This window comes from Emydura macquarii, unplaced genomic scaffold, assembly GCF_026122565.2.
Source record: "Emydura macquarii macquarii isolate MOO-44397 ecotype Brisbane River unplaced genomic scaffold, CSIRO-AGI_Emac_v2 contig_968, whole genome shotgun sequence".
NCBI classification, from domain to species: domain Eukaryota; kingdom Metazoa; phylum Chordata; order Testudines; family Chelidae; genus Emydura; species Emydura macquarii.
In genome coordinates, this window is record NW_027131105.1 from 5,013,021 (window position 1) to 5,040,512 (window position 27,492).

The window sequence follows — 27,492 nt, forward strand, 5'->3', positions numbered from 1 at the left end:
AGGGAGGGGGCAGACAGACAGATGGCTGGGGGAAGACCAACTGACTCGTCAGCCTGGGTACTGGAAGATGGGCAGACAGAGCAACCTGGGAAGGACAGACAAACCGAGGGACGGGATGGGGGGGCCAGACAAGCATAGGAGGGGTGCCCTGCTTTGGTGTCTCAGGACAGGGCCAGGTCCTTTGCTCCTGGTCCCCATCAGCAGGCACAGACCCCCGTGAAGAGACCCTCCCCCATACACAGAGAGGATGGGGGGCTGCAGCATTTCAGGGGGCCTGTAGGCTCAGAATATTTGGGGTGAGGGTAGTGTACCCATCAGCAGATACAGCCAGCTAAACTGCCCCCCCACCTGTAATTCCCACTTCTGCCACCAATTGCCCCTTCCCAGGCAAGACAGTGGGTTTGAGGGGGGCCCAGATGGACACCAGCCTCTCACCTGCCAAGGGGTCCCTGGCCCACACAGGAACCAGCCTTGGGCCAGCCCCCTGTCATTGGGGGAGAACCCCTCCTCCTCAGGCCCACCCCACAACAGCCTTGCAGCATCCCCCTGGCTAAGAACTGTGTGCTTCCCCAACAGCCGGGGGCTGCCCAGGAAGCCCCAGCCCCCTGTAGGACTGGCTCCCCTCTGAGGCAAGCAAGGTGGATGAGGAAGGGGAAGGAGGGGGCTGCCCCATTTCTCTGCAGAAGCACAGCTGGCGGCTGGGCTGGTTGGTGGAGGCATCTCCGACTCCTGCAGAGCAGGCCCGGCTGGGGGGTGTAACTCCATGGGAAGAGACATGGGGAGGGCAGGGGCTGAAACCATCCCTCCCCCGTGAGCACCCGGAAAGGGACCCCCTGTGGGGGCAAAGTGTTAGTGGCAGCAGTGGACAGAGGAGGAAACTGAAGCAGAGGTGCCAAAGGCGAGATTGGAACCCAGGTGTCCTACTGCAGCCGCTCCTGCTGTGACCCACTGGGACCCCCCCCCCCACCTCCTTCCCATGATAGAACCCAGGAGTCCTGACGCCAAGCCTAGCCCCACTCTAGCCCACTCGACCCCCTCCCTGTGCTGGGACAGAACCCAAAAGTCCGAACTCCAAACCTGCCTCCACTCTAATGCTCTAGACACGCCCCACACCTCCCAGCACTGGGGACAGAACCCAGGAATCCAGCCCCTCCCCCACCAGTGGTTAGGGGGTGCATGTCTGGGGAGTGCAGGGTTTTGCCTTTTTTTTTTTTTTTTTTTGGAATTTTTTTAATTTTTTGTATCAACCAAAAATCCAGGATCAGAGAAAAATAAACCCTCAAAAAAAAAAAAAAATCAAAAATAGTGTTATTCAGTTGGCTCCCCCCACCCCTCCTTAAATACACTGCTGGGGGAGCAGTACTGAGAACGAGGGGCAGTTGAGTCTCTGGTGGAGGGGACCCCTACCTGCCCCTCCCCCACTATGGGGGACAGTACTGTTGTCCATGGGGTCCCCTCTGGAGTCTGGTGGGGGGGAAGCAGGGTCAGGTGGAGCCGCCACTGGCCCCCTTATTGCTGTCCAGGGTCCTGAAGTGGGGAGGGGACGGGACTGTGACGGGACCAGCCCATTGGTATCGATGGGGGGGGGGGACAACAGCTGCTCCCACTGGCCCCCCTCAGTACTGGTGCTCCAGGAGTGGCTGGGCGGCGGGGCTCTCCTTCTCCCGCTGCCGGCCCCACTCCGGTGGGGGGGCGCCGGGGCCGGGCGGCTGCTGCTCTGGCTCTGCCAGTGGGGGGCACTGCTGGGGAGAGTCGGCGTCCGTGGTGTCGGCGAGGGGGCCTGGCTCAGGGGACGCAGCGGGCTGTGGGCAAAGAAAGAGATGGGTTACAGGCTAGCTGGAGGGGACACTGGGGGGGGGGGGGGGTGTGGGACAGGCTGGGATGGGGCTCCATGAGGTGCAGGCGGGGAACATCGGAGCTGCAGCTAATCCCACGTGCCCTTCAAATGGCCTCTCGCGTGGGCAGGGGCCTCACACAGGCACCCCAAGCCAGCTTAAGGGCTTTCCATTAGCGCTAAGCGGATCTGCTGGAGCTGGCCTGAACCACCTGTTGGGGGGGGGGGGGGGCACGGTGTATCCAGGAGTGACCCCCCACGCACAATGAAACAGCTATGCCTGATATGGAATGGGCACAGCCCCTAAGGCAGGGGGGTGGGGACAGCCATCCCCGTGGTGCCGAGTGTGGGAGTGAGGGGAATGAAAGGCAGTTCTCCTTAGGGCACATGGGGTGGAGGAGGGAGCCAGGGTCGCCCCTGGGAGGACAGGGTGGGGGGCTGAGGTTTGGGGGGGCCCAGTCTCACCTGTGCTCTGATGCTGGCTCCCCGGGGGGGTGTGCTCTGGGTGGCACTGGTGTTGACAGGGGTCCCTGGGGAGGCGTCTCCCTCGCCCCCTGTCAGCCCATTGAGCCCCTTGCGGCCAGGCAGGCTCCATTTTCCACACAGCCCCTCGTAGGCAAAGGTGGCCGAGGTGCCAAGTGCCGGGCGCAGGGGCAGCGGGAGGGCCCGGCCTGGCCCTGCACCCTCCAGCTGTGAGGCCATGGAGGCCATGGAACTGGTGCAGGACAGCTGGCTGCCCGAGAGGCGCTGGGCAGGCACCCAGGGGGCGGCGGGGGGGACGTCACGCCGGCTCTCCACCTGGCTCCCTGGCACTGGCCGCACCAGCCAGTTCTGGCCCAGCGGAAGGCTCTGCTCTGGGCCTGTGGGGAGACGGGAAGGTTAGAGCTGGGATGGCCCAGACACAGCCTCACCCTAGTGCCCACCCATGGCACTAGCACCTGCCCCTTCCACTGCTCCAGCTCCCAGTCCTCAGTGAGAGAGCCTGGTGCCCCCATCACATCCCACCTGCCACATGGCCTCCAAAACGGCCCCCAGCACTGCACAGCTGGGCCTTACCTGTGCCAGCAGCCAGACAGTTCTTATCCAGGGAGGGGCAGAGAAGGGGCTAGAATGCAGGAGTCCCCCACACCTGAGCTAACCCACTAGACTCCCCTCCGCCACCAGAACAGGGGAGGAACCCCAGGAATCCTGGCTCCCAGCCCCCCTACACCCCACTCCCCTCCCAGAGCAGGCAGGTTTGCTGCTGATCTCCATACCTGCCTGAGGCTGGGCAGTAGTGACGGGCGGCTCCTGGGGGTTTGAAGCCCCCGGGGTGGCTATGCCCATGCTCGGCCCGCCTGGGGCGCTACTGCCCTGCTGCCCATGCCCTGCAGGGTTGTTGCTGATGGACGAAGAGCCTCCGCCACAGTCCGAGTCCTCAATGTTCCCACCACTGTTGCACCCGGCGCCACAGCCCTTCTGTAGCCTGTGGGGAGATGAGGGATGGGGGCTTCAGCGCATGGAGAGCACTGCGTCCTGGCTAGCCAGCTGACCTCTCCAGCAGGGGCGCCATAGGCAGCAGGGCGGGAGCCCTGGCTGGGGTGAGCTCTTGGCTACTCCAGCCCTGCCCTCTCTCAGCAGGGGGCGCTCCACAACACTCACCGCTCCCAGCTGCTGATGAGCCAGGCAGAGATGTTGTGCAGGCTGATGGGGCCACCCCAGAGGGAGCGCAGTTGGGGGTGGCTGCTAGCGTAGGAGGTGGTGAGGGGCGACACGTAGATGGGGTAGCCGATGGGCTGGTCACAGGACGAGTTGATCATGTTGCGCAGCGCCTGCTTGGCGTTCTGGATGCTGCCCCGCTCCGGGTTGCGGTTCCGCAGGAACACCAGCTCCTGCTGCTGCCCGGCCCACAGCCCCCGCACACACTCCCGGTTCACCTGGCCAGGGTGAGAAAATGGGGTAAGGGGGAGTCGGGGCTCTAGCCCCAGCTCTGCGCAGGGAGCGAGGTCCAGTGGTTAGCACAGGCGGGCTGGGAGCCAGGGCTCCGGCAGGGTCGTGGGAGGGTGGGAGTCTCACCTTGATGACACGGAAGCTCAGGTAGCGCTTGTTGAGCATGATGATCTTGTACTCGTCGCTAGCGTCGTCCATGACGTGGCGCAGCGCCAGCAGGGCCGGCGTGTTGGCGAGGATGGCGCTGCGCCAGGCCGGGTCGCCCTCATGCGAGATCACCATCTTCTCCTCGTTGGCCATGATGGCATCGTACAGCACGGCTGGGTCCTCGTACTCGTCAGGGGACGTGAAATGGTCCTGGGTGCACAGGAGGGGGAGGGTCAGAGAGATGGGGGCACGACCCTCTGACCCTTCGTCTCCAGGATCGTCACCCCTCCCTCAGCAAGCTAACGGGTTACCCCACCCCTCTGAAACATCCCTTCCTCCCTCCCTGCCCAGCAGGCCGGCCCCCCGCCATCCCCTCCCCCCTAGCCAGGTACCACCCCACAGGCCATCCCTTCTCCCCCAGCCATTCCTCCTTCTCCCCCAGAGGCCATCCCCTCTCTCACCCATGCCCTAGGCTGAGTTTGCAGGCAGGCAGGCGAGTGACAGGACAAGCCTTCCCTTCTTCCCTCTTGCTCCTGCTGGGCGTGGCCCTTAGGGCTCACCCTGCCTGTTTCCGAGGCGGGGAGCCCACTACCCAGCTGCCCAGGAGCGGGGCCTGTGGGCGGGGGCAGTACCTGGTGCAGCTTGAGTGACATGCGGACGCCGGGCGCTACCACACGATGCAGCAGGTCCATGTCGGCGAAGACCCACTCATCGCGGGGCGAGGTGATGCGGAAGTCGCCCTTGAAGAGGGCGTGCAGGCCATACAGAAAGGGCTCCAGGCTGTGGGGACAGCACAGCTCAGCGGGGGGCGGGGGGAGGGAGATCTGGTCACCAGGCTGCAGGTGGGTCTTGCCAGTGGGGCGGGGGGCGTCTCACAGATTCATGGATCACCTAGTCTGCCCCGCTGTACAGCACAGGCCGGACACCGCAGCTCTGAGCCCAATCCCAGGGAGGCAGCCAGCCGGGACTGGAGATGAAGACTCCACCCCAGTCCTGGGGTGTTTGTTCCAATCACCCTCCCTGGCAAACACGCATTTTGTTTCTCATTGGAAAGCATCTGGGGTCAGCTTCTAGCCACTGGTTCTTGTCCTGCCTTTGCCCACCGATTAAAGGGAGTTCACCCAGGACAGTATTTATAGTGATCAGGTCACCTCGCCATAGGCTTTTTGATCAACTAAACGGATGGTGCTCGTTCACTCTCTCACCGCAGGGGTTTTCTCCAGCCCTCCAACCACTGGCATGGACCGTCTCCATCTTCCATGTAGTCCCAGTACCCCAAGTCCTGCTCTCATCCATGCCGTCGTCAGAGGTCAAAGCCCTCTCTGCACCTACTCACTATTCCGCTCTTCATACACCCAAGGGCTGCACTGGTCTTTTTGGCCAGGCTGTTGCGCTGGAAGCACATGTTGAGCTGTTGGTCCCTCTCTCCTTTCCCAGGGCATCATCCCCAATTCTGTGATGTCTGGCCTGCATTCCTCACCCCTACGTGCCTTGGAGTGTACTAGAACACAGTTTGTTTGAATGGGCCCAGCTTACCAAATGATCCCAATAGCCCTGTCCTTATCACTCCACCCATCTTTGTGTCATGCACAGATTTTATCAGCAGTGATTTTATATTTACTTCCTGATCAAAGAGATGGGTAAAGGGCGACTTGATCACAGTCTGTAGGTACCTATAGAGGGACCGAATATTGATAATAGGCGCTTCAATCTAGCAGAGAAAAGTCAAACATGATCCAGTAGCTGAAAACTGAAGCTAGACAAATTCAGACTGGAAAAAAGGTGTACATTTTTACAGTGACGGTCATTGGAACAATTTATCAAGGGTGGTGGTGAATTCTTCATCACTGGCAACTTTTAAATCAAGATGGGATGCTTCCTCTAAAAACTGCTCTAGCAATGATTTTGGGGAAGTCCTCTGGCCTGTGCTCTACAGAAGGTCAGACTCACTATATGATCACAATGGTTCTGGCTGGCCTGGGAATCTGTGAATCACTGATGAAAATGTTGACTCAAATCTGGCCTCAAACTGACCCCCACAGGGCCACACCAGAAACGCCAGAACTGAGTGAGGAGTCCCCACTGACAATGACTTTCTGAGAGCTGTCAGTCAGCCAGAGCTTCAGCCATTTAACGTGGGCTTTATTGATACCGCCTACTGCTCATGTTTTCATCAGAACGTCGTACAACAGTCTATTACGTCTACACAGCATCTATCAACCCAGCCTGCAAGCTCATCACTGAACAAAACCACATTTCTTTGACAAGAACTTTTTGACTGGCGTTAATTATATTCCCAGCCTCCCATTCTCTATTAAATGAACGCCACATCAGCTTTTCCATTACTTTGCCTGGCAGGTAGGCGGGGGGGAGGGGGAGGGGCAGGCCTGCCTGCAGGGGAGGGGCTCTCTCCCCTTGCAAACAGGCCATGGGCAGGGGGGCAATAAAAGGGGTGTCTCACCTAGCAGACAGGCTATGGGAGGCTGTGCCCAGTGCCCGGCGCCCCAGAATGCACAGCCCGAAGCAGAGGGTGACCAGTGGAGAGTTCCACTCCTTGTCCATGGGCTGCAGGGAGAAAGAGGTAGCTGTGAGGGGGAGGGAGGAGAGAACAGGAGCCCTCCCATGCAGCATGACACCCCCTGCTTCTGACAGACCGCAACCTACTACGAAGAACTTGCCTCATGTCCTAAGGATAGAACCCAGGTGGGTCTAGCACCCAGAGTCCTGGCTCCCAGCTTCCCATGTCCTAACCCATTAGACCTCACTCCCTGCCCAGAGTTGGGCCAGATCCCAGGTGTCCTGGCTCGCTTTGCTCTTGGGTGCAGGCCCTGGCACCCAGATGCCCACCTTGTCCCTGCGGCCGGCGCAGTACTGGATCCAGTCCAAGTAGACGTTGCAGAAGGAGGACAGGGTGACGCCGGCCATGCGGGGGTCGTAGTCCTCGTCAATGTTCAGGTTGAAGGTGGGGTCACTGTCGGTGTAGCTGGGGGCCGTGCAGGGGCGCAGCGCCTCCTGGATCACCGTGTTCCCCAGCCACTCCTCCAGCTTGGCTGAGCACGTCACATAGTAGATGATGCTCTGCCGGGGCACAGAGTTAAACCCTCCCGCTGAGCACGCGTGCACACAGAGTGCCCCCCCGGGTACCAGCAGCAGCACTGACCTCCAGGAATCGCCGCCCCTCGCCCTGGGGCCAGATTGGGGCCAGCGTCTGCTGGAGAGGAAAGGCTCAGGTCCCATTTCCTGGCCTTCTCCCCACCCCCACTGCAGCCTTCCCTGCCTCCTGCCCCACTTCCTCTAGCTCTTGCTGAACCCTCAGCCCCTCGTTTCCCCACCCCCCACCCTTCAGCTGCACCTTCCCTGCCCCTAAGCCTCCTCTCCCTATTCTCCCCCACCCCCCGTCTGCCTTCTGTGCTCTGCCTTGGGCCCCTGGCCTCATCCTCAAGGCCCTGCCCCTGGGTGCCACCCCCACTCCCAGGCCCCTCACCTTGACATAGTAAGTGATGAGGATCTTGCGCAGATCGAAGACCTGCAGCATGGAGGCGGCGTTGTTGTCGCTGATGCTGTACCCCTCCAGCACGTACTTGGTGGCTGCCACCTCCCAGGCCAGCCAGCGCTGCCCAAAGGCCGCGTTGAATGACAGCATGTGGGGCAGATGGCCTGGCTCACAGCAGCAGCAACCCTCGTCCTCCTCCACACCCTCTGTGATGGCCTCCACCTCACGCTGCTGGCAGTATGTCCCTGTGGAGGGCGGGGGGTGAGCGGGGCTGCCGGGGACCCCTCAGGGCAACCCACTGCCATGAGGCTACAACAGACAGACTGATGCTGGGCTGGCAGGGGATGGGGAGGTGGAACGGGGGATCCCAGGCTGGGTGGGCTGATGGAGGCATGGCACATGCTATGAATGTATGAGTGAGATCACGAGAGGGCTGGTGGTCAGTGGGGTCTGTGAAAAGGGTCCTATCCAGGCCAGAACCCGCAAGGCTCCCCTCCGACCACCCTGGGGGCTCCTTGCCCCGCAGCCAGGGCCTGCCTCTCACCCCGGAACTCGAGGCCGCGCAGCTGGAAGGTGACAAGGCCGTTGCCGATCTCGATGAGGTGCACCAGCGCGTTCAGGTAGTCCGAGGCCAGGATGAAGCAGTCACCGGTGGCGTAGTTGCCCCAGCGGCCCAGCAGCAGGTCCCCACACAGCGTGTGCTGTAGGGAGCGTGTCAGGTGCTCGTAGAAGATCGAGTTCAGGTTGTTGTCGTCAGCGCCTAGCATAGAAAAGGGATGGGAGACAGTGGGATTGGAGCTCTCCCCTTGGGCAGTGCTGCCCCAGTGCAGCACTAGGGGGCGCTGTGCTGCAGGGAGCGGGGGACTCAGCAGGGGGTGCCGTCCCCTTGCAGTCAGTGCCGGTCCCAAGGCTCCAGTGTGGTGCTAGGCGTTGTGCTGCAGAGGGCAGGATGCAGCAGGGGTTTCCGTGGGGGTGCTCTCCCCCCGCAGTCACCACCTTTTAGGGTGGGGAACCCAGTCTCCGTGGCCCCTGGGCACACAGCAGACGTGGGGCTCAGCGGGCACCCTGGGTACGCACCTGGGTTGCGGTCGAGCTGAGTGGCCAAGCGGGTGTTGGAATGGTCGACTCTCTTTGTGCTGGGGAAGGAGGAGAACCAGATTAGCCCGGTATGCCATTGGACCCCGGCCCAGGATCCCCACCCGTGGTGGCCCCCAGCAGCTCCCAGCTAGGCCAGAAGGGGGCTGCCTGCAGGCTCTGTGTTGGCACAAGGTGGCTTGGTGTGGCCAGCCTGGAGCAGGAAGAGCCTGGCCTAGCAGGTGTGGGGGGGAGGGGTAGTTGACCCAATGGGGGGGCATGAAGGGGAGAAAGGGAGGCTGGCTATGGTGGGGCCCTTCAATAACGGGGTGCGGTGGGCTCTGCTGGCTGAGGGAGGGCGTCTCTCACTCACTTGTAGTCACGCTCCCAGAACTTGACGGGGCGGGCGTACGACATGATGAACACAGCGCTGCCCAGCAGCGGGTTGAGCGGTGTGGAGAACAGGGCCGACAGCACGGCCTGCACGAACAGCATGGCTGAGTCTGCGGGGTGTCAAGACAACAACCGACGCAGAGTCCCCACGCCAGCCGCCTGCCCTGACTCTCCCCTGCCCCCCCACTGAACAACCACGGCGGAGCCCTGGCACCCCACGCCTCCACTCGCCCCTGCCATATGCCCATCCTCCCCACAGTGAGGGAGAGAGCAGGGTGCAAAACACAGAAAGAGGTGGGCCTAGAAACTGACAAAAAGCACCCAAGCCTCCCCCACTATTACCCCACTAGCCCTACATTATCCCATACCCCCCTCAGGCCCCTCACTACCCCATAAACCCCCAAAGTGTTTCCCCTCCTCCCAACACTCCTTGGTTCGTACCCCTCCCCAGTAGTTCCCTCCCCCCATGCACGCTCCCCCAACCACTCTCATGCAGCCCTCCCTCCAGCTTGGGGCACCCCCCAGACAGCTCCCCAAGGATACGGGGCACGGCGAACGGCTGGGCAAAGGCATGGAAGGCTGAGCCCCATGTGATCTGCCAGGGAGCAATGTAGGTGAGCACAAAGCGAAGCTTGTATAGCAGGTCCCACAGCTGGGGGGGAAAAGAGAGAGAAACAGATGTGTCACACAACAGAGAGCACAGCCCACCCATATGGAGCCACAACACCTGGGCTCTATCCCAGCCAGGGGAGGGGACTGGGGTCTAGTGGATTAGAGCAGGGGAGGGGCCTAGAAATCAGGACGCCTGGGTTCTACCCTCAGCTCTGCCACAGGCTCTCTGAGAGACTCTGTAATGCTGAGGGATCCTCAGACTGCAGGATCTTGCTGGGCAGGGCATTTCTGGTGTCTATTGCACATCAATGGAAAGCCACCAGGAGTGAGTGCCAGCTAGGTAGTGCAGGGGATTGTGGGACAGTGAGTAGGGGGAGCAGGGGATTGTGGGTCTGGGGAGCAGAGTAGGAGTCCCAGGGGTGGCAGGCGTGGTGGTTACGCAGGGCCCAGGGGCGCAGGGGTTATGTGGGGCGCGGTGGTTACGCAAGGCCCGGGGGCAGTGGTGAAGTCGAGGGGTGTGTGGGCACCTTGCTGAAGAGGATGGATGTTACGAAATAGTCGATGAGGAAGCCCTCCGAGTAGCGCTGGTAGTCGAAGTGGAAGAAGAGGACGGTGAAGCCCAGTGCCACGTACTGCTGGGGCGGGCAGCAGAAGGAGCAGCGCAGCAGCTTCATGCCAGCCATGGTGATGAGGAGTGCACGACAGCTGGGGGTGAGAGAGAAAATGGGAGGGGGCACCAGAGCAGGCAACCCCCAGCCCTGCCTTCCCTCCGAGATTGGTTAGACAGACAGAAGTGGGATGCTAAAAACTAACCAAAAAGCAGCAGTTTCCAGACCCCCCTTTTCTATTGTGAGTTTCTACTTCCCCAGCTGCCTGCACGAAGGGGGAGACTAGAAACTCTCCTTCTGCTAGGCCTACCGCCCCCTCCCCAGCTCACTGCCTGTTACTCCCATCCCAGGCCCCCTTTCCTGTGCTGTAGCCAGTTCTCACTGCCCATTGCTTTTCCTGCTAGGTCTCAACAGCATCACCTCTGGCAGGGGGAGCTGGGTGGGGCCAGGACCTGCCTTGCTGATTGAGCCCAAGGGAATGTGGGAGGCAGGGGGACCCAGGGGCTGGGCCAGGGTGTCCTGCAGGGAGCTGCACCCTGGGAGGAGGGGCAGGGGACAGACCCCACACGCTCCAGGGCAGTGACTCAACAGTGTTAGGGGGAGTCACAGCCAGGGAGCCCCAGGGGTGGAGCCCTGGAAGGGGGCTGCGGTACCTACTAGATGCAGATCTTGTCCTGGTGGGGGGTGCTGACCGAGTGGGCATCTACCGTCAGGGCATTGAGCACCACAGCTGGGTAGATGAAGTACTTCTCCACGCACTGCAGCCACGCATACAGCTTCTCGAACCACATCAGCTGGGCGGCACCTGCAGGGCACAGGCAATTACTCCCCCCACCCATCAGAGAGCAACAGCATAGGGAGAGCATGTGGTTCTAATGCACAGACAGTCTCAATGACCCCCACACCTAGCAGCAGGGATCCCTCACCCATGCTGAGATGCAGCCACCTCTGGGTTGGAGCACAGGGCCCTTTACACAGTGATCTCTCACCCATGCCGAGATGCTGTCTCTGGGGTGGAGTGCAGGGGTGTTTTATGCAAGGATCCCTTGCCTATGCTGAGATGCGGCTGCCTCTGGGGTGGGGCGCAGGGGGCAGTTTACATAGAGATCCCTTGCCGGCGCTGAGATCTTGTCTTTCACGTAACAGACGACACCTCCAGAACAGCAGGCCCCACTAGTGCTGCACTAAGGCACTGGGGCCAGGACTATGGCGGAAGAGCCCCCCAACTCCTCTCTCTGCAGCACAACAACCCCTACCGTCATCCTGGGGCACTGGGGCCGGCGCTGATGGTGAAGGGAGAGGGCCCCTTACTGGGCTCACCCGGGAGCACTTACTGCGCACTTCGAACTGGCTGTACTCGCGCGACTTCAGCACAGGCAGCGAGAAGCAGAACCAAGGCAGCTGCTTGCGGAGCTGGGGCAGCAGGTAGTGGGTGAGCAGCCCAACCAGCCCAGCCAGGGCGTACAGCACGTAGCCTAGAACAGACTGAGCATCCGGACGGATCAGGGTACCCTGACGGGGGGAGAGCTCTTCCCTCAAACAGCCCACCCCACACACAGCTCCCTAGAGCCTCCCTCCCACAAACAACCCCCCAGCCCCACCACCAACTCCATCAACCCGGCTGCTGCGCACACACGGCAACCCCTCCCCCCCTTTCTCCTCACAGCCTCTCCGCAATGGCTCCCACCCCCTCCCGGCGTGCTGTAACTCCCTCTATGGTCTACTCAGAAAAGCAGGGTGGTGTGAAGTCAGGACTTCTGGGTTCTGTCCCAGCTCCGCCAGGGCAGTGGGGTCTGGTGGGTCAGAGCTGGGGGGCTGGGAACCAGGATTCCTGGGTTCCTTGAGCTGCCTGCTCAGCTGTTAGCCTCTGCAGAGGCTGCCAGCAAGGGGTCCCCTGACCTGGCAGTTGTCCCTGACCCCTCTGAGCTGTGGTGCCCTCTGCCTGTCCCTCTTAGACCCCCTCCCACCAGGAGCTGTGATGCCCCCATGCTGCCCAAGGAGCCCCCATCGCCCTGGAAGCTCCCTCCCTCTGCACCCCGCGTGGTACCTTGAGGGCGATGAAGACAGTGCTGGCACTGATGGCGAAGGTGAGCACTGCGATGACCACGCACATCACCAGGTCCGAGTGCAGGATCTCTCGCTGGGGGGGGAGGAGGAGACTGAGAGGGAGCAGATGAAGCCACCACCCACATGCACCCCCTCCACACAGAGCTATGCAGGGGCTTCCCCCTCCAGCCACGGCCAGTCCCCATCCCCATGCTCCTCCACCCATGCGACCCCTCAGCCATTCATGCCCCCCAGCCATGTGTTTCCGCTAACCACATTAATCCAAGCACCAGCTGCTTCCATTCTCCCCAATCCCCCTCATGAGGCCTGCAGTCCTCCACCCCCAACCCCAAATCTCACCGTGCTCCCAGCCCTGTGCCCTGCCCCACATATCCAGCCATCTACACCCCATTCCCCAGTTATCTAGCCCTATCCCCTCTCAGCCATGTGCCCCATTCCCCCATACATGCATCCTTCTGTGCCCCATAACCCGACATCTGCCCTGCCCCACTCACCAGGGAGCTGCGCAGTTTCTCGGGCAGTGGGTCCCGGATCTCTGCTGGTGGGTTCTCCACGTTTCGGTTCTCGAACTCAGGGAAGAGCTTGGTTCGGATCAGGGACCTAGGAGGCAGGAGGATTATAGGACTTCGTCCCCTCCCCACAGGAGCAGCACGGAGGGGTGTGCGGGGCACCTAGCAGCTCAGCATCTCTCCAAGGGATCCAGCCTGGCAGCCCCAAGACAGGGCGTCCCCCCCTGCCCAGACCTCCCACGGACAGATCTGCCTTCCACGGGCAGAGGACAAACCTTTGTCCTCCCAGACTCCCAGCCCTGCCTCCAGAGCTGGGATAGAACCCAGGGCCCCCTAGTGGCTGATGCCCCCCGCCCTCCCCCAGCCCTGGGTACACACCACAGCACTGTGGGGTCGCTGCTCTGGCGACTCAGGTGGTAGGTCAGGGCAACCAGGAGGCCGCAGAACACGGAGAAGAGGACAGGGACGTGCTGGTTACCCCACGGGGTCTGGGAAGGAGAGAGCAGAGAACGTGAGCCCTGGTGCAGGGAGACCGCCCCCAGCCACAGAACCCACCACCAGGGCTGGCCCGGCCCGTTGACACCCACACATCACACCGTGCCTTAAAGCACAGCCCAGCCCACAAAGCACCAGAGTCCTAAGACTTCCACCCCCGGAGCCAGCCAGTCCCCACACCCTGGGGCTGGGCTGAAACCGGTCCCCCCAGAGGGGAAAGGCCCATACCCCACCCCCAGGGCTGGATGGGAGCCTCTAGGGGGAAGCCCATGTCCCATACCCGCCTCCCCCACACGCTCAGATACCTTAATGGCTCCGAGGCAGAAGCCATAGAGGAGGGCAGCGACAAGCAGGCTGCGCAGGAGACTGAAGAGGGCGGTGAGGGGGCTGGTGGCAGCTGGGAAGCAGAGAGGAGACTGGGTCAGTGTTGCCTGGGGATATCACCCAGTTGCCCCCTCCACAGCACCCCCTCCAGGCCCTGAGCACACCAAAGTTGCAGCACCACCTGCTGCCGAGCACTGGCACTCACACAGACAGCACCGGCAACACAGCAGCTAAATTAGAGAACCCAGGAGTCCTGGCTCCCAACGCCCCCTGCTCTAACCCACCAGACCCCTCTCCCCTTCCAGAGCTGGAGACAGAGCCCAGGAGTCCTGGCTCCCAACCACCCTGCTCTCACTACTAATTCCCAACCCGCTTGGGGAGCTGGGACAGAACCCAGGCATCCGGGCCGTACCTGTACCGCCGAAAATGTGCATATCCACCTGCTCCAGCAGGTACATGAGGCAGGTGTTGACCTGGGGCAGGAGCCCAAAGAGGAAGACAGCAGGGAAGCAGAGGGTGAACACTGCAAAGGACATCACAAATGGGAGGGTTAAATCAGTGACCCCCCCCCCCCCAGCTCCCACTGCAGAGCAGGACTGTCCCCTCCCCCCCGCCTAGAGAGGGAGCCCCCCCTCACACTGGTGAATGGAGACTGGGGGAAATCTGCATAGCACCCCCTAACTCCTCACCAGGGGGACTGCACAGCCCCTCCTAGCCCTGGCTGGGAGGGGCTGCAGCAGGGGATAGGGGGCAGGGACAACACCCGCTATCGCAGCTGGGGAGCGCTGCAGAAGGGTCCAGGGACGTGGTGCCCCATACTCACCGGTGGCGACGTCCCGGGCACCGTAGAAGAAGTCTGTTGAGAAGAGGGTGAGCCCATAGAAGGTGACGGGTGGGATGGGCACAGCCCGGGCGCACAGGTCCAGCACCCAGATCAGCACGCAGGCCACGCAGAAGTAGACGGGCCGACTGTAGGCGATGATCCAGTTGTGCCCCTGCAAGACAGCATGGGGTCAGGGCACTGGGGCAGCCAAGGGGCTGGCCCTCCCCACATCTCAGGAGCACAGGGCAACCTAGCTCCCAGCTGGCACTAAGGGACCCCCATGCTGCCAGGCACAGCTGAGAGACCAGGTATTCCATGGGCCCCGCACCCGACTCCCAGAAACCCCCAGCTCTCAGGCGTCTCACAGCGCTGCAGCGCTGGGCACCGACCTAACACTGAACCCTTTGAGGACCTCATGGCCCATTTATACAGGGATCCTGCACTTGGCACTGAGATGCAGCTGCCTCTGGGGTGGGGCACAGGGCTGGTTAGAGAAGAATGATTCCCTGGAGCTGTAATATCCCGCTCCAGTAGCACAGTGCTGGGGAATGGAGGCCAGCACTTACTGCAAGGGGAGAATGCCCCGCTAGCCCTGCAGCCCCCCAGGAAGGTCACTTACATGCATGGGGGAAGCAGCATCAGGCTGGACACTCTGAAAAACAGAATCAAGGTGATCTGAGCAACACCTGTGTCCCCAATAGGAATCCAGACACAGCGCCAGGCCTGCCCCACCCAGGGGCTGAGTGTGGGCTCACATACATTGGGGAATGGGACATGGGGCCTCTGTCCTCAGGATGCTGGCACTGATCCAAACCTAGGATGCCTGGAGGCGATGGGTGCCTGGCTGGTTCAGCGGGGTGGGGAATGGACATGGGGTCTTCCCCCTCTCGGGGGTACTGGCTCCGATCCGGACTCATCCCCACACCACACACATCGAGATGTTTCTCCCGGTAGGTTTAGCAAGTTCGTGACTGTCTAAAGGGAAGGCCAGAGACACGGCAGAGCTGTGGGAAAAACCCCTTTCCTCACTAGCAGAGGTCGCTATCAGTGAGCGGACACCCAGGTGTGCATCTGATGGCTTTGCTCTGTATTGTGGCTGCATTCCCACCACTCTTTCCCATTGCTAGATCTCTCTTTGCCCTTCCGTAAATCCACCTTCCTCTGCTCTGTTGTAAGTGCTCACCAGAGCAGGGGGTGGAAAGTGAAATGGGGCCACCACCCCGCCAGAGACTGAGGAGCTGGGATTTCTGTGAGCAGCCAGTGTCAGGGGCTGGATCTTACAGGGGAACAATTCCAAGGGGCTGGGGGACTGGGGTGCCCCATTGTTGGCCTGCCAGGGGAAGAGAGGGTTGGCACTGCCAGAGGAGAGCATGTGTGGTTGAAAGGCTGGGGCTGTCCGGGAGCCGGCACCAGTCAGGCACAGGCAAAGCCCCCTCCCCATGGAGGCAGGGGTAGTCCTGGGTGCACCGAGAACCATCACAGGAGCCGTGCTGGGACAGCAGGAGGCTGAAGGTCAGGATTAAGGGATCCCAGCAGAGCTGGGGGTAGGGGACTGTGGGTCAGGAGTCAGGGGCACTGGCAAAGCTGGGAGGTGCCTGGAGGGCATGGCCGCACAGGTGAGCTCTCACCTTGAGCAGTGAGTACTGGCAGCTGGCGATGACCAGGCAGAACTGGAAGACCCAGATGTCGCGGAAGAAGCCCTGCAGCAGCAGCAGGTAGCCCAGGAAGGCCACTAAGGACCCCAGAGATACCACGAAGATGTTCTCCATCACCCGGCGGTTCCTGGGGGGAGGCCCAGAGCACAAGGCAGTGTCAGCCACTGTGGGCAGGCACCAGAGGATTCCCCATGCGCCCAATCCTGCCAAGGGCCCAGTCTATTCAGCCTTAACCCAGGCAGCCATTTGGATAGGGCTGGTTCCAGTGGTGGGGTGGGGGAGATAAATCAGGCTGCATGGGCCCATAGGGTTGATCAGGGAGTGGGGGGCTGTAAATCAGGCTGGAAAGGCTCAAGGGGCCAGTTACGATGGGGGGAAGAGGAATAAATTGGTCCGGATGGGGCCATAGGTCTGATCCAGTGGCGGTAATCAAGCTGGATGGGCCTGTGGGGCTAGTGAAGGGAGGGCAGGCAAGGCCAGTAATCAGGCTGAATGAGCACGTGGGGCTGATGCAGGGGGCAGGGGCAGCAACTGACCGGTCGAGAAGTGCCAGCAGCGCCAGGCGGTCATAGCGCACCCGCATCCAGTGCCCGGGCAGCACCCAATACTTGTAGTACTGCCGTGGCTTGGACTTGTCCTCGATCATCAGCGTGTTCTCCTGAGACTCATGCAGGGACTCCTGGTCCAGCAGGTCAAACTGGGGGGGACGGGACCAGGGGGAGCAGGCTCAGTGGGGGGCAGGCACGCTGCCCATAGACCCCCTGCATGATGAGGGGTGCCCCCCAGGCAGCACCAGAACCCCCAGCAAGCCACACCCCTTGCCTTGACAAGGGCCCAGCCCACGCAGCGAACCAACCAAAGATGAACCGGTGGCTCCCACCCCACAGAGGCCCCACCCCTCTCACGGGCAACCCATCCACACTGAACCGGGAACCCCCCCCCACAGCCCCTGCCCCCTCACAAGATCAAATGTAAGGTCAGCCCCCCCAAGAAACCTCCCTCCAATCTGCAAACAGGGCCCCCCCTCACAGCCCAACTCCCAGGGCGCTGAGCCCCCCAAGAGATCGCCCCTTACCTCAGGGATCTCCAGGGGAACCCTGCGCACCTGCATGCCCTGCAGCACCACAGGGCGAGGCTGCAGCAGCGACAGGGCGGGCGTCCCCTCAGGCACGTCGGTGGAGTTGAAGCTGGAGGAATGCGAGTGCCGGTCCCTGAGAGGGCAGGAAGGGGAGAGAGTGAAGGGAGCAGCCCCCCCGCAAACCCATCACCCCCTCCCCACCACAGATCCAGGTCCTGGACCCAGAGCACTGCCGCTGCAGCAATGAGCAGCACAGCGCCCCCTAGGGCCACGCTGGGGCCAGCACTGCCCATAAGGGGAGAGCGCCCCACCCTGCAGCACAGTGCCCCTAGGGCCACGCTGGGGACAGCACCACTTGTACAAGCACCCCCTACTGGGTCCCTGCCCCGCTCTCCGCAGCTCCCAGGCTTTCCCAGTGGTCTGCCAGCCAGGCGCTGACCCGGCCCAGCACAGACCCTGCTAGTGATTTCCCCCGAGCCCTGCCCCTCCCTGGGCACCCATTGGTGGTGGGGTCAGGGAGCTGCATGCCATGGCAAGTGGAGGGGAAGGGGGCGTCACTCACCAGGCGCTGTTGGTCACGTGATCCACACCGACCTGCTGCCCTACCGGGTTCTCGTAGCCGCCGCCTGCCAGGCCGAAGGTGTAGGAGCGCCGCACACCTGCAGGGCGAGGCAAGGAGCCAGCTAGACCAGGCTGTGTAGCAGGCAAGGAGGGGAAACCCCACAGCCATGGTGTGGGAAGGAACAGACCAGCGACAGGACCAGCCCCTGCCTGCAGCTGCCACGACAGCCAGGGGAGCCCGTGGAAGTGACAGCCTGCCCTTGGCAGGGGAATGCTCCTCCGCCGGTCAGGTGGATGGTGCCCAGGGGAATGGGCAGCTCCCCCATCCCCACTGCAGAATATTTATACTGGCAGCAGTCCAGAGCCGGGATAGCAGAGGGCTGTGGGTTGGGATCGGGGGGCATGGCAGAGTTGGGGGGAACCCCAGGACTTGGATAGCAGGGAGCTGTGGGTCAGGTTTGAGGGACACTGGCAGAGTGGGGGGAGGGAGCAGGAGCCCAGGGCAGCATCCACAGCGAGCCCCAAGGCTCCTGATAGCGGGACAAGCCATGGGCAGGCCAGTGGGAATTCCCCAGCCCATCTTGCCCTCACCGCTCTCATCATAGAAGTAGTGCACGGCGCCCTCGGAGGTGTCGTCGAAGTTGCAGGCCTCGTGGATGGCGCTACGCGGCAGCAGCAGGGAGCTGGCGAACTGCAGGGCCGAAGGCAGCGTGAGCGCCCGCGAGTGGGAGGAGGCGCGGCCCCGCTGCAAGTCCTGCAGGCTGCGGAGAGAGGCAGACAGGGGCATCAGGCTGCGCCAGCCAAGGCTCAGCCAAGAGCACAGGGCAGGGAGGCAGTGTCAGCAAGATGGAGTGGCAGGGCTGGGCTAGCAGGGGGCTGCGGGTCAGGACTGAGGGGCTCCAGCAGGGCTAAGGGGGAGCCCAAGGCTGGGATAGCAGGGGCTGCAGGTCAGGATCAGGGTGCCCTGGCCAGGCTGGGGCGCAGGGCCAGGCTAAGTTGTTAGCAGACTCTGGGCCATTTGGGGTGGGACTGAACAGATGTCTGCATGGACTGGGGGTCGGTGTCTCATTCGCGGGGGCAAGATGTCACCTGGGCGGGGACCCCATCACCGAGGATGGGGGCGTGGGGTTGCTGCCCGCGTTGTGCCGCCGCCTCATGGCCTGGGTGCGCTTGACGCTGCTCGCCCGCTCCCGCTTACTCCCTTCCTCAGCTGTGGTGGCTGCAATGGAGAGAGAGCTGTCGGTAACCATGGACTGAGAGCACCCCACCCAAGGGGACCCCTTCTAGAGGCTGCTGGCTTTGAGCCAGTCCCAGGTCAATAATGATTACAAATCAGCCCCATCTGTGAGACGAGCATGCTGGGTCTCAACCTGGTTCCTAGTGGGCCAGGGGCTCCCATCACACCAACCCTGCCCCTCAGCAGGGTAGCCAGGGTCTGAATAGGAAACAGAGGCTGAGCCCCACTCTGCCCTTGGGCTGCGGGGCGCAGGAGGGGGAAGGCAGGGGAGATGGGCTCTGGGGGGCAATGTGTGGAAGGTGGGGGGAGGCAGGTCACACCACACCCCAGCTCCCTGGGCTGTCAGAGTCAGGTCCTTCCATGGCTGCTCACCTCCCCCGACAGCCCCCTCCTCCAGCAGCTCCCCCCTCCAGCCAGGTTGGTTCGCTGACTGGCTACGGGTGCTGCCCCCCGACTCCAGCCGGCGAGGGGGGAAGGCGTCCTGCTGCCCGATTCGGGCTTCTAGGTCTGACTTGGAGACAGTGAGTGCCGCAGCAGCCTTGCTGTCCCCGCCACCCCCATTCATGCTGAGCACGCGGGCGTGGGTCTTGGCGCTGGCCGTGCTGGCAGCACGCTGGGCGTAGTGCGGGCGCTTGGAGGGCTCGGTGCTCTCGGGGGCCGGCTCAGCTTTGGGGGCGTGGTGTGGGTGCTGGGGCGCGGCCTCCGGGGAGTAGCAGGAGGTGCTGGAGGAGGTGTCGGAGCTGTAGTTGTGCTGGGAGGGCAGGCTGGAGGCATGGCTCAAGTCGCTGCCATCACTTGAGTCCTCGTCCTCGAAGAAGGTCTCGCTGTAGGCCTTACTGTCCAGAATGGCACGCACGGGAGCATAGTCCCGCGGGTACCCGCTGTCGAAGCTACTACTGCCTCCGCTGTGCTTGTGGGATGGGCGCCTGCGCCCTGGCTTGTGCCCTGGGCGCAGCAAAGCCAGGTCCTTGGGCCGCACCACCTGCTCGGCCGGGGCCCCCCAGGGTTCCACATCGCCCTGCACCGTCTCCAGCGAGGCCAGGGTGTTCTGGGTGTCATCCGTGTGGCTGGCGAAGCTTAGCTCCCCCAGCAGGTCCTGCTCAGGCGAGCGCAGCAGCTCGCTGTCCGACAGGGCGTCCGTGTCGCTGCCATCTGGCACGACTCCGGCATCTGGGCCCGGCGCTGCGTCCCCAGCCGGCCCCAGCGAGGGGCTGTCCAGGTGGGTGGAGTTGGTCTTCTCACTACGGTAGCTGCTCAGGGTACTGGGCGTCTCCTTGTCGGTGCCGCTGAAGCAGCTGTCAGAGGAGGCGGCTTTGCAGGGGCGCTCCTCACCGGGCTCGCCCCGCCCCTCCAGGGGCCTGTAGTCAGTGCCCGAGCGGCGCTTCTCCTTGCGGCTGCTGGTGCGCAGGATGGTGCGCTCCGGCAGCGCCAGGCTCAGGAAGCTTTGGCTCAGTTCCTCAGTCAGGCTGCTCTTGATCAAGGGGCTGAGGGGGGTATCACCCGCGCTCTCCGACTCACTGGCATGCCAGCTGCCGGGCAGTTGACGCGGGGCACCGCCCCCCGACCCCAGCCCCGACAACAATCCCATGCCCAGGGGGGACTGGTCAGAGGAGTCAGTGCTCTGGATGGACGTCTGGGCTGGCAGTGAGGGGGGCAGCTTCTTTCCAGCTGAAGGGGGCTCTGCCTTGGGAGGGGACACTGGGGCATCGCCCCAGGACCCTGGAGCGAGAAAAGCCTGTTGCGAGTCGCCAACTGCAAGGGAGTGAGACGACAGGGGTTACGCACATGACAGGGAAACTGAGGCACAGGCAGGGTATCATGCTTACCTAATGAGCCAGGAGCTGGGGATAGAACTCAGGAATCTTGACACCCAGCCCTCCCTGTTCTAACCCATGTGCCCCCTACCCCTCTCAGAGCTAGGACAGATCCCAGGAGTCCCGACTCTGCACTCAGAGCAGAGACCCTTTACAACAGTAACGCACTGTCCCCGTCCCAGTTCCCTCCTGGGTGCGACTCCCAGGCTCTTCACTGCATTGGAGGCTGAGTTGCCCCATTCCATTTTGTCCCCAGGAATCCTGGGAGCCAGGCTCCTCCGAAGCTGTACAGCTTTGCCCCCCTTCAGCCCCCCCCACATGCAGGGCACCTACTGATGTTCTCCTGGGAGCCACGCCTAAGCAGCTCGCGGTCGGCTGAGGTGACAATGACATTATTGCTGCCCTGCTCCCGCACCAGCTCCTTGATGTCTGAAGGGCAAATGGAGAGAGAAGGCAGCATTACTGGGGTGTGGGGGCTGCTGATCCCATGGGGAGACCTGCCCTCCCTGCTCCCTTCACACCCCACACTGCCCAGATCACCCCACGTTACACCGCTGGCTAGAGACCTGTCTAGGGCACCAGCAGGTTCCCCTCGCAGGCAGTAGGGTCAGGGGTGGGGCTTCAATATCCACAATGGACCTGATATCTGGGGGGCTCAAGTCACCTACAGGGGCCCCAATATACAGATATTGCAGCCCCTTGGGTACCTGACCCCTTTCAAGCACCCATAAGTATGAGTCACTTTGGGAAGCTTTGGTCTAGATGGCTCAAGGAATGTGATATGGGGTCTTTCCCCTCTAGGGGGTGGTGGCTCCAATCCAGCCCTAGGACGGGGGGACGGCCTGGGGCTGGGGAAGAGGATATGGGGCCTTTCCCCTCTAGCGCGCTCCAGCTCCAATCTGGCTCCAAGGCAGGGGAGTCCATGCAGCTCAGTCAATGGAATATCCATCCCCAGCTCTACGGTTCAGGTTGCCAAGGGAAGGGACAAGAAGTGTTACTAGGCAGGATATTAAGTAGCAAGACCCAATCAGGGAACACCCTGGAGAGGGGCAATTCCCACAGCTGCAAAGTGCAGCAGGCATCCCAATGGGCCAGGAAGGGGCAAAACCTTTGCTCTGGGCCAGCTGGGCTACCAGGGGCGGGGAGCCAGCCATCCACTCACCTCTCGTGGCTCCTGCATCCTCCAAGTGGGGCAGCAGCTCCTAGGAGGGGGAATCAGTCAGGAGGTTACATGCCAATGTCCACTGCCAGCCCAGCTCATGTCCCAGCCCCCAGGACAGTCCTTCATTGCAGACAGCCCAACGCCCAGCCCTCCTGCTGCACCGATGGGGCCTGCGGGGCACAGACCAAGTTTTCTAGCCTTCCTGCTGCAGGGGAGCCTCCTCCCCCTGCAAACCCTGATGCAAGTGTAACTGATCCATGTGCCAGCCTGAGTGTGCACAGAGCCTGCAGCAATGGCTGCAGAAGGGCGAGGCACCTCGCTGATTGCACCAGGGGTGAGGGAAGACAACTCCACCTTCTGCCACAGGAGCCAAAGTACTTTACAAACTACACAGAGGTCGCCTCACACCCAACACTGAGATGCAGCCACCTCTGGGGTGAGGCACACCTGTTGTTTGTACATGGACCCCTCACCCACCACACTCACACTCTCTCACACCTCAACAGCCCAGGCTGGGGAAGGTTGTAGAAACCTAGCATTCCCAAGCTGAGGCTCTGCCAGTTGGCATCTCCAGCCCAGGAAGGCAACAGGAAGCCCCGAGGACACACACAACACACACACACACACACACGCACCCCCAGTACTCACCATGACTTGGTTGAAGCCGAATACTGAGTGCTGGGAGCTGCACCTCACCGGGGGTGTGGAGCTGACTTTTCGGAACACTGTCATCTCGACCCCCCCACCCGGGTCTCTGCAGAGAGAGGGAGGGAGCACTGCATGGACATGCACCGACGGGTGAGCACAGTTAACACAAGCACAGAGGGAATGCAGAGCAAACAGGACCTGCTGCCTGGGATCAGCCCGATGGGCCCAATGCCTGGTATCCTCCTTCCCCTCGCTTCAGGTAAGGCCAATGAGCCAACCTGAGAAGCAGCTGCATCTCCATGCCATGGGAAGGATCCTTATACAAACAGCCCCCATGCCCCACCCTAGAGGCAGTTGCATCTCAGGACTGGGTGTAAACAGCCCTGCACCTCACTGCTCTCCCCCCATGCACCCCAGATGCTGGAGACCCACCTGGTCAGGTTGCTGTCATCCCCTGCAGTGCCCTCCTCAGCCTTGGCCCCATCAGCCACCATTGAGCCGCCCTTCTCCACAATCTCGCCCTCGTCGAACATGGTGTGCAGCCGAAAATTGATGGTCTTGATGGTGGTGAAGAAGATAGCTATAACAGCGCAATATACGCTGGCTACCAGCATGCTGGGCGGCAGCACCTAGGAGTCAGAGACAGGACAGCACGGTTTTAGCACCAATCAGGGCACCTCAACCTACTTTGCCTGCTACACAGAAATTCAGGCTCTGACAAAGACTTGGCTAACATCGTACACAGTGTCAGGCTAAACCAGGAACCCTGCCAGGCCCTCCTCCTCCCCTCTAACCACTGAACCCCACTCCACTGCAAGAGGCAGAAACAGAACCCAGGAGTCCTGCCTCCCAACCCCCCCTCACACACTCCAACTACTGGGTAACACTTCTGGATGCAATATATGGGTTCTACAGCAAGTCTCCTGGCCCCTCAGGGCAGCTGATAACAGAGCTATGGGGCAAAGAAGTTGGGGTCACTTTCTCTGCCATCACCTCTGTTAAACACTATCTCGACAAGCAGCTTTAAGTGTTGTCAGTTTCCAAGGGACAGTCATGGACCTGCACAGGACCAGACCCATGACTCCTGGGTTTTATACAGGTGCTGGGAGGGCAGTGCAGCCTAGTGGGTAATAGCAGGGGGCTGGAAACCAGGATTCAATCCCCAGCATTGCCTTCGACCTGGTGTGACACTGTGCACCCTGTACCTTCGTTTTCTTTGTCTCAAGTGGAGCTGTTTACTATTCACTACCCATAACACCACAGCGCCAGGAACCCCAGCGCCCATCCCCAACATGAACCGCACTAGTTTAACGAAACATCCCCCCATTCCCTTTGGCTACAAGCATTCCCCTGCAGCATCTGCCACACGCACCCCCTGCAGCCTTGGGCTAGAGCTGGGGAAGCAGGGAGTGAATGTAGCTTGTAATGCCCTTTGCACAGCCAGGCTATTTCAACCAGTGCAGGTACAGGGCAGGGAATGGCACTGGGAGGCCCGGTACCAGGGCTGCTCTGCTTCTCTCGGTTTTCACTGCCTCGGGCATTGCTCAGAAGAGCAGCTCAGGCAAGGCCTGTCATTATTTGGTTGTGTTACGGTCGTGCCTAGGAACTGCTACCAAGATCAAGCCTCCTCTTCCTCACCAGGTGTGCTCAGAGTACCCCAGCACCTGACTGAAACTGGGCATCCTCATCACACCAGGAACTGCATGAACCCCTTGCCTGCTCTTTGCCAAGATCAGGGACACCCCTCACGCAGCACAGACCACTCAACTGCCCTAGGCAAAGGTTGGGCAAGGATCCCTGACCAAGACTGGGGGCCCCCCACAGCTCCAGGTGCTGCACAGACTCCACCCCAACTTGAGACTGAGGGGCCCCCATCGCACTGGGTGCTGCTCGGACCTCTCTCCCCAACCATGACTGGAGCCCCCACCACTGCACAGACTCCCCCTCCCCCCAAATGAGGGCTGCAGCTCTGTTGTGCTAGGAGCTGCGAAGACACACAGTGACAGACCACCCTTGCCCCAGAGAGCCCACAATGTAAACAGGCAAATGAAAGGTTCATCTCCCCATTTTACAGAGAAGGAAAGTGAGATCCCGAAGGGACTCAGTCTGAGGCAGGGCAGAGGACTGAACACAGGCATCCTGCACCCCATTTCAACCCCTCACACACAAGCCCACCATCCCTCTCTGAACCTCAACATGCTGATCATCCTCTCCGCCAAAGGCTCAGCACCCTGGGGCCCCCAATGACAACACAGGACAGAGAGCCCCATCTCCCCTAGAGTCCTTCACACTGTTTCTCATTTCCATGCCAAGTTCTTCAGCAAGGGGAGCTCCCATCTCCAGGTGAGAGCTAGCTCTGGGGATCTGTCCCTCGGGTTACACAGCAACAGCACAGCACAAAGCAGGGCCAGGGACGCCAAGTGAGAAAGACACAAGTACTACTCCCAGCTCTGCCACTGACCTATGCAGTGACCTTGGGCCACATCCTTCACTGCTTGGTGCCTCTATTTCCCCTCCCACCCTTTGCCTACTTAGACTGGGAGCTCTTCAGGGCAGGGACAGTCTCTCACTGCCTGTCTATGCAGCACCTGGCACAAATGGGGCAAGGAGTGACCTCAGTTGGGGGGTGTCTTTGCAGCAGCCAGAACAGTGGTCCTGATCTCAGCCAGAGCTCTAAGCACTACTGAAATACACATGCTAAATCATGCAAGGGCATGAATGTAAGATCAGGTGTCTCAGGACCCCAGGCTGGGGCATCAGTGCCATGGCCCCACACCTCAGTTTACCAAGAGTGATGTGCACGATTGGCACTAGTGTCAGGTGGGGCCTGACATGAACTCACCATGTAGAGCAGGAAAGGGAAGGTGAGCAGGAAAATCCAGGTATAGAGGTGGAAGCAGTTGGAGAAGGTGCTCTGGTGGGGATCGAAGAACCAGCCGCCCGTCAGCGAGGCCCAGACACCCTGGCGCAGGATCTGTAACACCTGTGAGCCCATGGCCACGGCGGTGCCTCTTCCTCCTCCCCCTCCGCCCGTTCCTCCTGCTCAGGGAACGCGACTGCCAAGCTTGCACCTGCAATATCCTTCATCAAGGCAACTTGAAGCCCATGATCCGCAGGCTGGGACCCCAAATAACTACACCACCCCTCTGTCCCTGTTAAACCAGGCTGCCCTCTGGCAGGGATGGGCGCCTCACACACCTGCACATAAGAACCTCAGCTACCGCTGCCGTGGAGTCTCACTAGCCATCCGGGCTGCTCTTCTCCCTCCCCGGCAACAAGCCGCCCCCTCCCTCCACATTCACCCCCCCCTCCGCTCATGCCATTATGATTGCTGGGGAGGGGTGGTCTCCACTGTCACAAGGAAATTAGAATTAAACAGTGGAGGGGGGTGTAAGGAGAGAGGGAGGGTGGGAGCTCACTCTCCAATGGCAGGGACTGCAGGCTCAATTAGAGGTGGGACCAACTGGGGACATAGGAGAGGGACGCCTGCCTTGTTGCCACTGAACAGCAGCCCAGCAGATGGGGGCCCCAGGGGAGAGGGGGCTCAGTGGCTGAACACCCCAGGAAGGGGAGTGGCCAGTGGTGAGGGGGACCCCTCAGGAGGGGCTGCCAGTGTGATGGGAGGACACCGGGCAGGGGGCAGCAGGCGCAGTGGGGGGCAGGGCCGGGGGGCAGGGCCGGGGGGCAGGCAGATGGGGACCCAGGCAGGAGGGATGGGGGGCAGGAGAGCCCAGGCAAGCAGGGGCCTAGGTAGGGCCAGCGGTGGGGAACCCCAGGGGCGAAGAGCCCAGGCAGCCGGGGGAACCCGAGGGTGGGAGGGTCGGAGCCAGCCCGAGCGGCGCCCACCAAGCACCCAGGAAGAGGGGGGGGTTAGGTCTTGTTCACTTCCGGGGTCAGAGGTCAGCCCGGGACCCTGAGCGGAGGGGGCACGCGGCCGCGGCGCCTTAACCCAACTAGAAACTGGGGAGGCCGGAAGAGGAGCCCCGGGAGCAGCAGGAGCAGCGGCAGCAGCAGTGCGCATGCGTCAATCACCTCCCCCCCATACACACAGAGCCAGGAAGCGGAAGTGAAGACGCCCGGGTCAACTGAGAAACCGCTGACGGCTGAAACATCACTGCGCATGCACCGAAAGGTTTCCTCTATACGCATGCGCATCCCGGCCCAATGGGAAAATTTCCCAGTGCACATGCGCAGATTTCCGGGAACTGCTTTCACGCATGCGTAGTAGATTTTATCTCCGCCATTCTCCCTCCCAATCCGGTTCTTAAAGGAGCTCGACAGTGCGCATGCGCACACAGTTGAGGGCTGTACATGGGCAACGGCGCGCCAAGGCGGATACGGTTGGGGAAATGCGCATGCGCTTGATCCAGGTGTTCGCTCCTGCCTTTCCTAGGAGTGGCACAGAACCATTGGTGTTCCTTAAACTTGGATGTATATGTATACCTGCCTTTCGATTCCTATTTCTTGCACCTGAAGAAGTGGGTTACAGCCCACGGAAGCTTATGCCTACAAAAGTTAAATTTGTTAGTCTTTAAAGTGCTACAGGACTCTCCTTTTTGCACAGAACTATGATACTGTTCATTCCTATTGGATTGTGTAGTGTGATCGACGTGATACTCCTCCAATGAGCAATGAGGAACCGTCAAAGGGGTGGTTGGGGGCGTGAATTCTCCCTCACCAAAATGCTAGAGAAGAACTTCCACGGGAGTAGGGAATGGGAAAGTTTCCGGGTGTCTGCTCGGCCTGGAGTCCAGTTAACTGGGCCCTGGCAGCGATGGCAGCCCCGCCAGGGCTGTGTTTAGGCGGCTAGCCCACGGCTGGTTTCAGGGCAGGGATAATTGCTTCCCTATCTCCCTACCAGGTTCATAGGGGCATGATGTTCAGTGCTGCTTCATCGGGGTCCCAGACTTCTGGATAGGCCCTGCCTCAGACATATGGGGCCCTCCTCTACAGGGGTTCCTGTCCTTCAGCCAATGAACTGTGACACTCAGTTGGATGCTTGAGTTCCCTGCCCTGTCACAGGCTGTCA

General features: G+C 61.4%; 1 protein-coding gene across 1 annotated transcript; it reads right to left on the reverse strand.

The window, feature by feature from the left end:
* Positions 1-39: 39 nt before the first annotated feature.
* PCNX3 (pecanex 3) lies at positions 40-25,701 on the reverse strand. The gene is made up of 35 exons (XM_067543913.1): positions 25,306-25,701; positions 22,896-23,092; positions 22,464-22,569; positions 21,816-21,855; positions 20,987-21,082; positions 19,212-20,591; positions 18,692-18,821; positions 18,194-18,363; positions 17,604-17,700; positions 17,039-17,174; positions 16,500-16,660; positions 15,937-16,090; positions 14,928-14,960; positions 14,309-14,480; positions 13,898-14,008; positions 13,467-13,558; positions 13,045-13,154; positions 12,652-12,757; positions 12,138-12,230; positions 11,425-11,575; positions 10,748-10,895; positions 10,010-10,187; positions 9,414-9,522; positions 8,851-8,980; positions 8,481-8,539; positions 7,948-8,163; positions 7,395-7,648; positions 6,758-6,988; positions 6,372-6,475; positions 4,543-4,690; positions 3,890-4,120; positions 3,476-3,750; positions 3,091-3,299; positions 2,300-2,694; positions 40-1,802 (listed from the first exon to the last, which is right to left on the reverse strand). Exons 1-35 carry the CDS (start codon positions 25,456-25,458, stop codon positions 1,617-1,619), a joined length of 6,561 nt encoding a protein of 2,186 aa, XP_067400014.1. The 5' UTR covers positions 25,459-25,701; the 3' UTR covers positions 40-1,616.
* Positions 25,702-27,492: the final 1,791 nt, after the last annotated feature.

Bases quoted from the DNA above. Each gene is read 5' to 3' on its own strand.
- PCNX3 (XM_067543913.1), bottom strand. From the start codon at position 25,458: ATGGGCTCACAGGTGTTACAGATCCTGCGCCAGGGTGTCTGGGCCTCG. The intron at 17,701-18,193 runs GTGAGGGCAAGA...CTCGCCCTGCAG, and splicing joins CTACTTCTATGATGAGAGCG to GTGTGCGGCGCTCCTACACC. The intron at 14,009-14,308 runs GTGAGTATGGGG...TGTCCTTTGCAG, and splicing joins TGCCCGGGACGTCGCCACCG to TGTTCACCCTCTGCTTCCCT.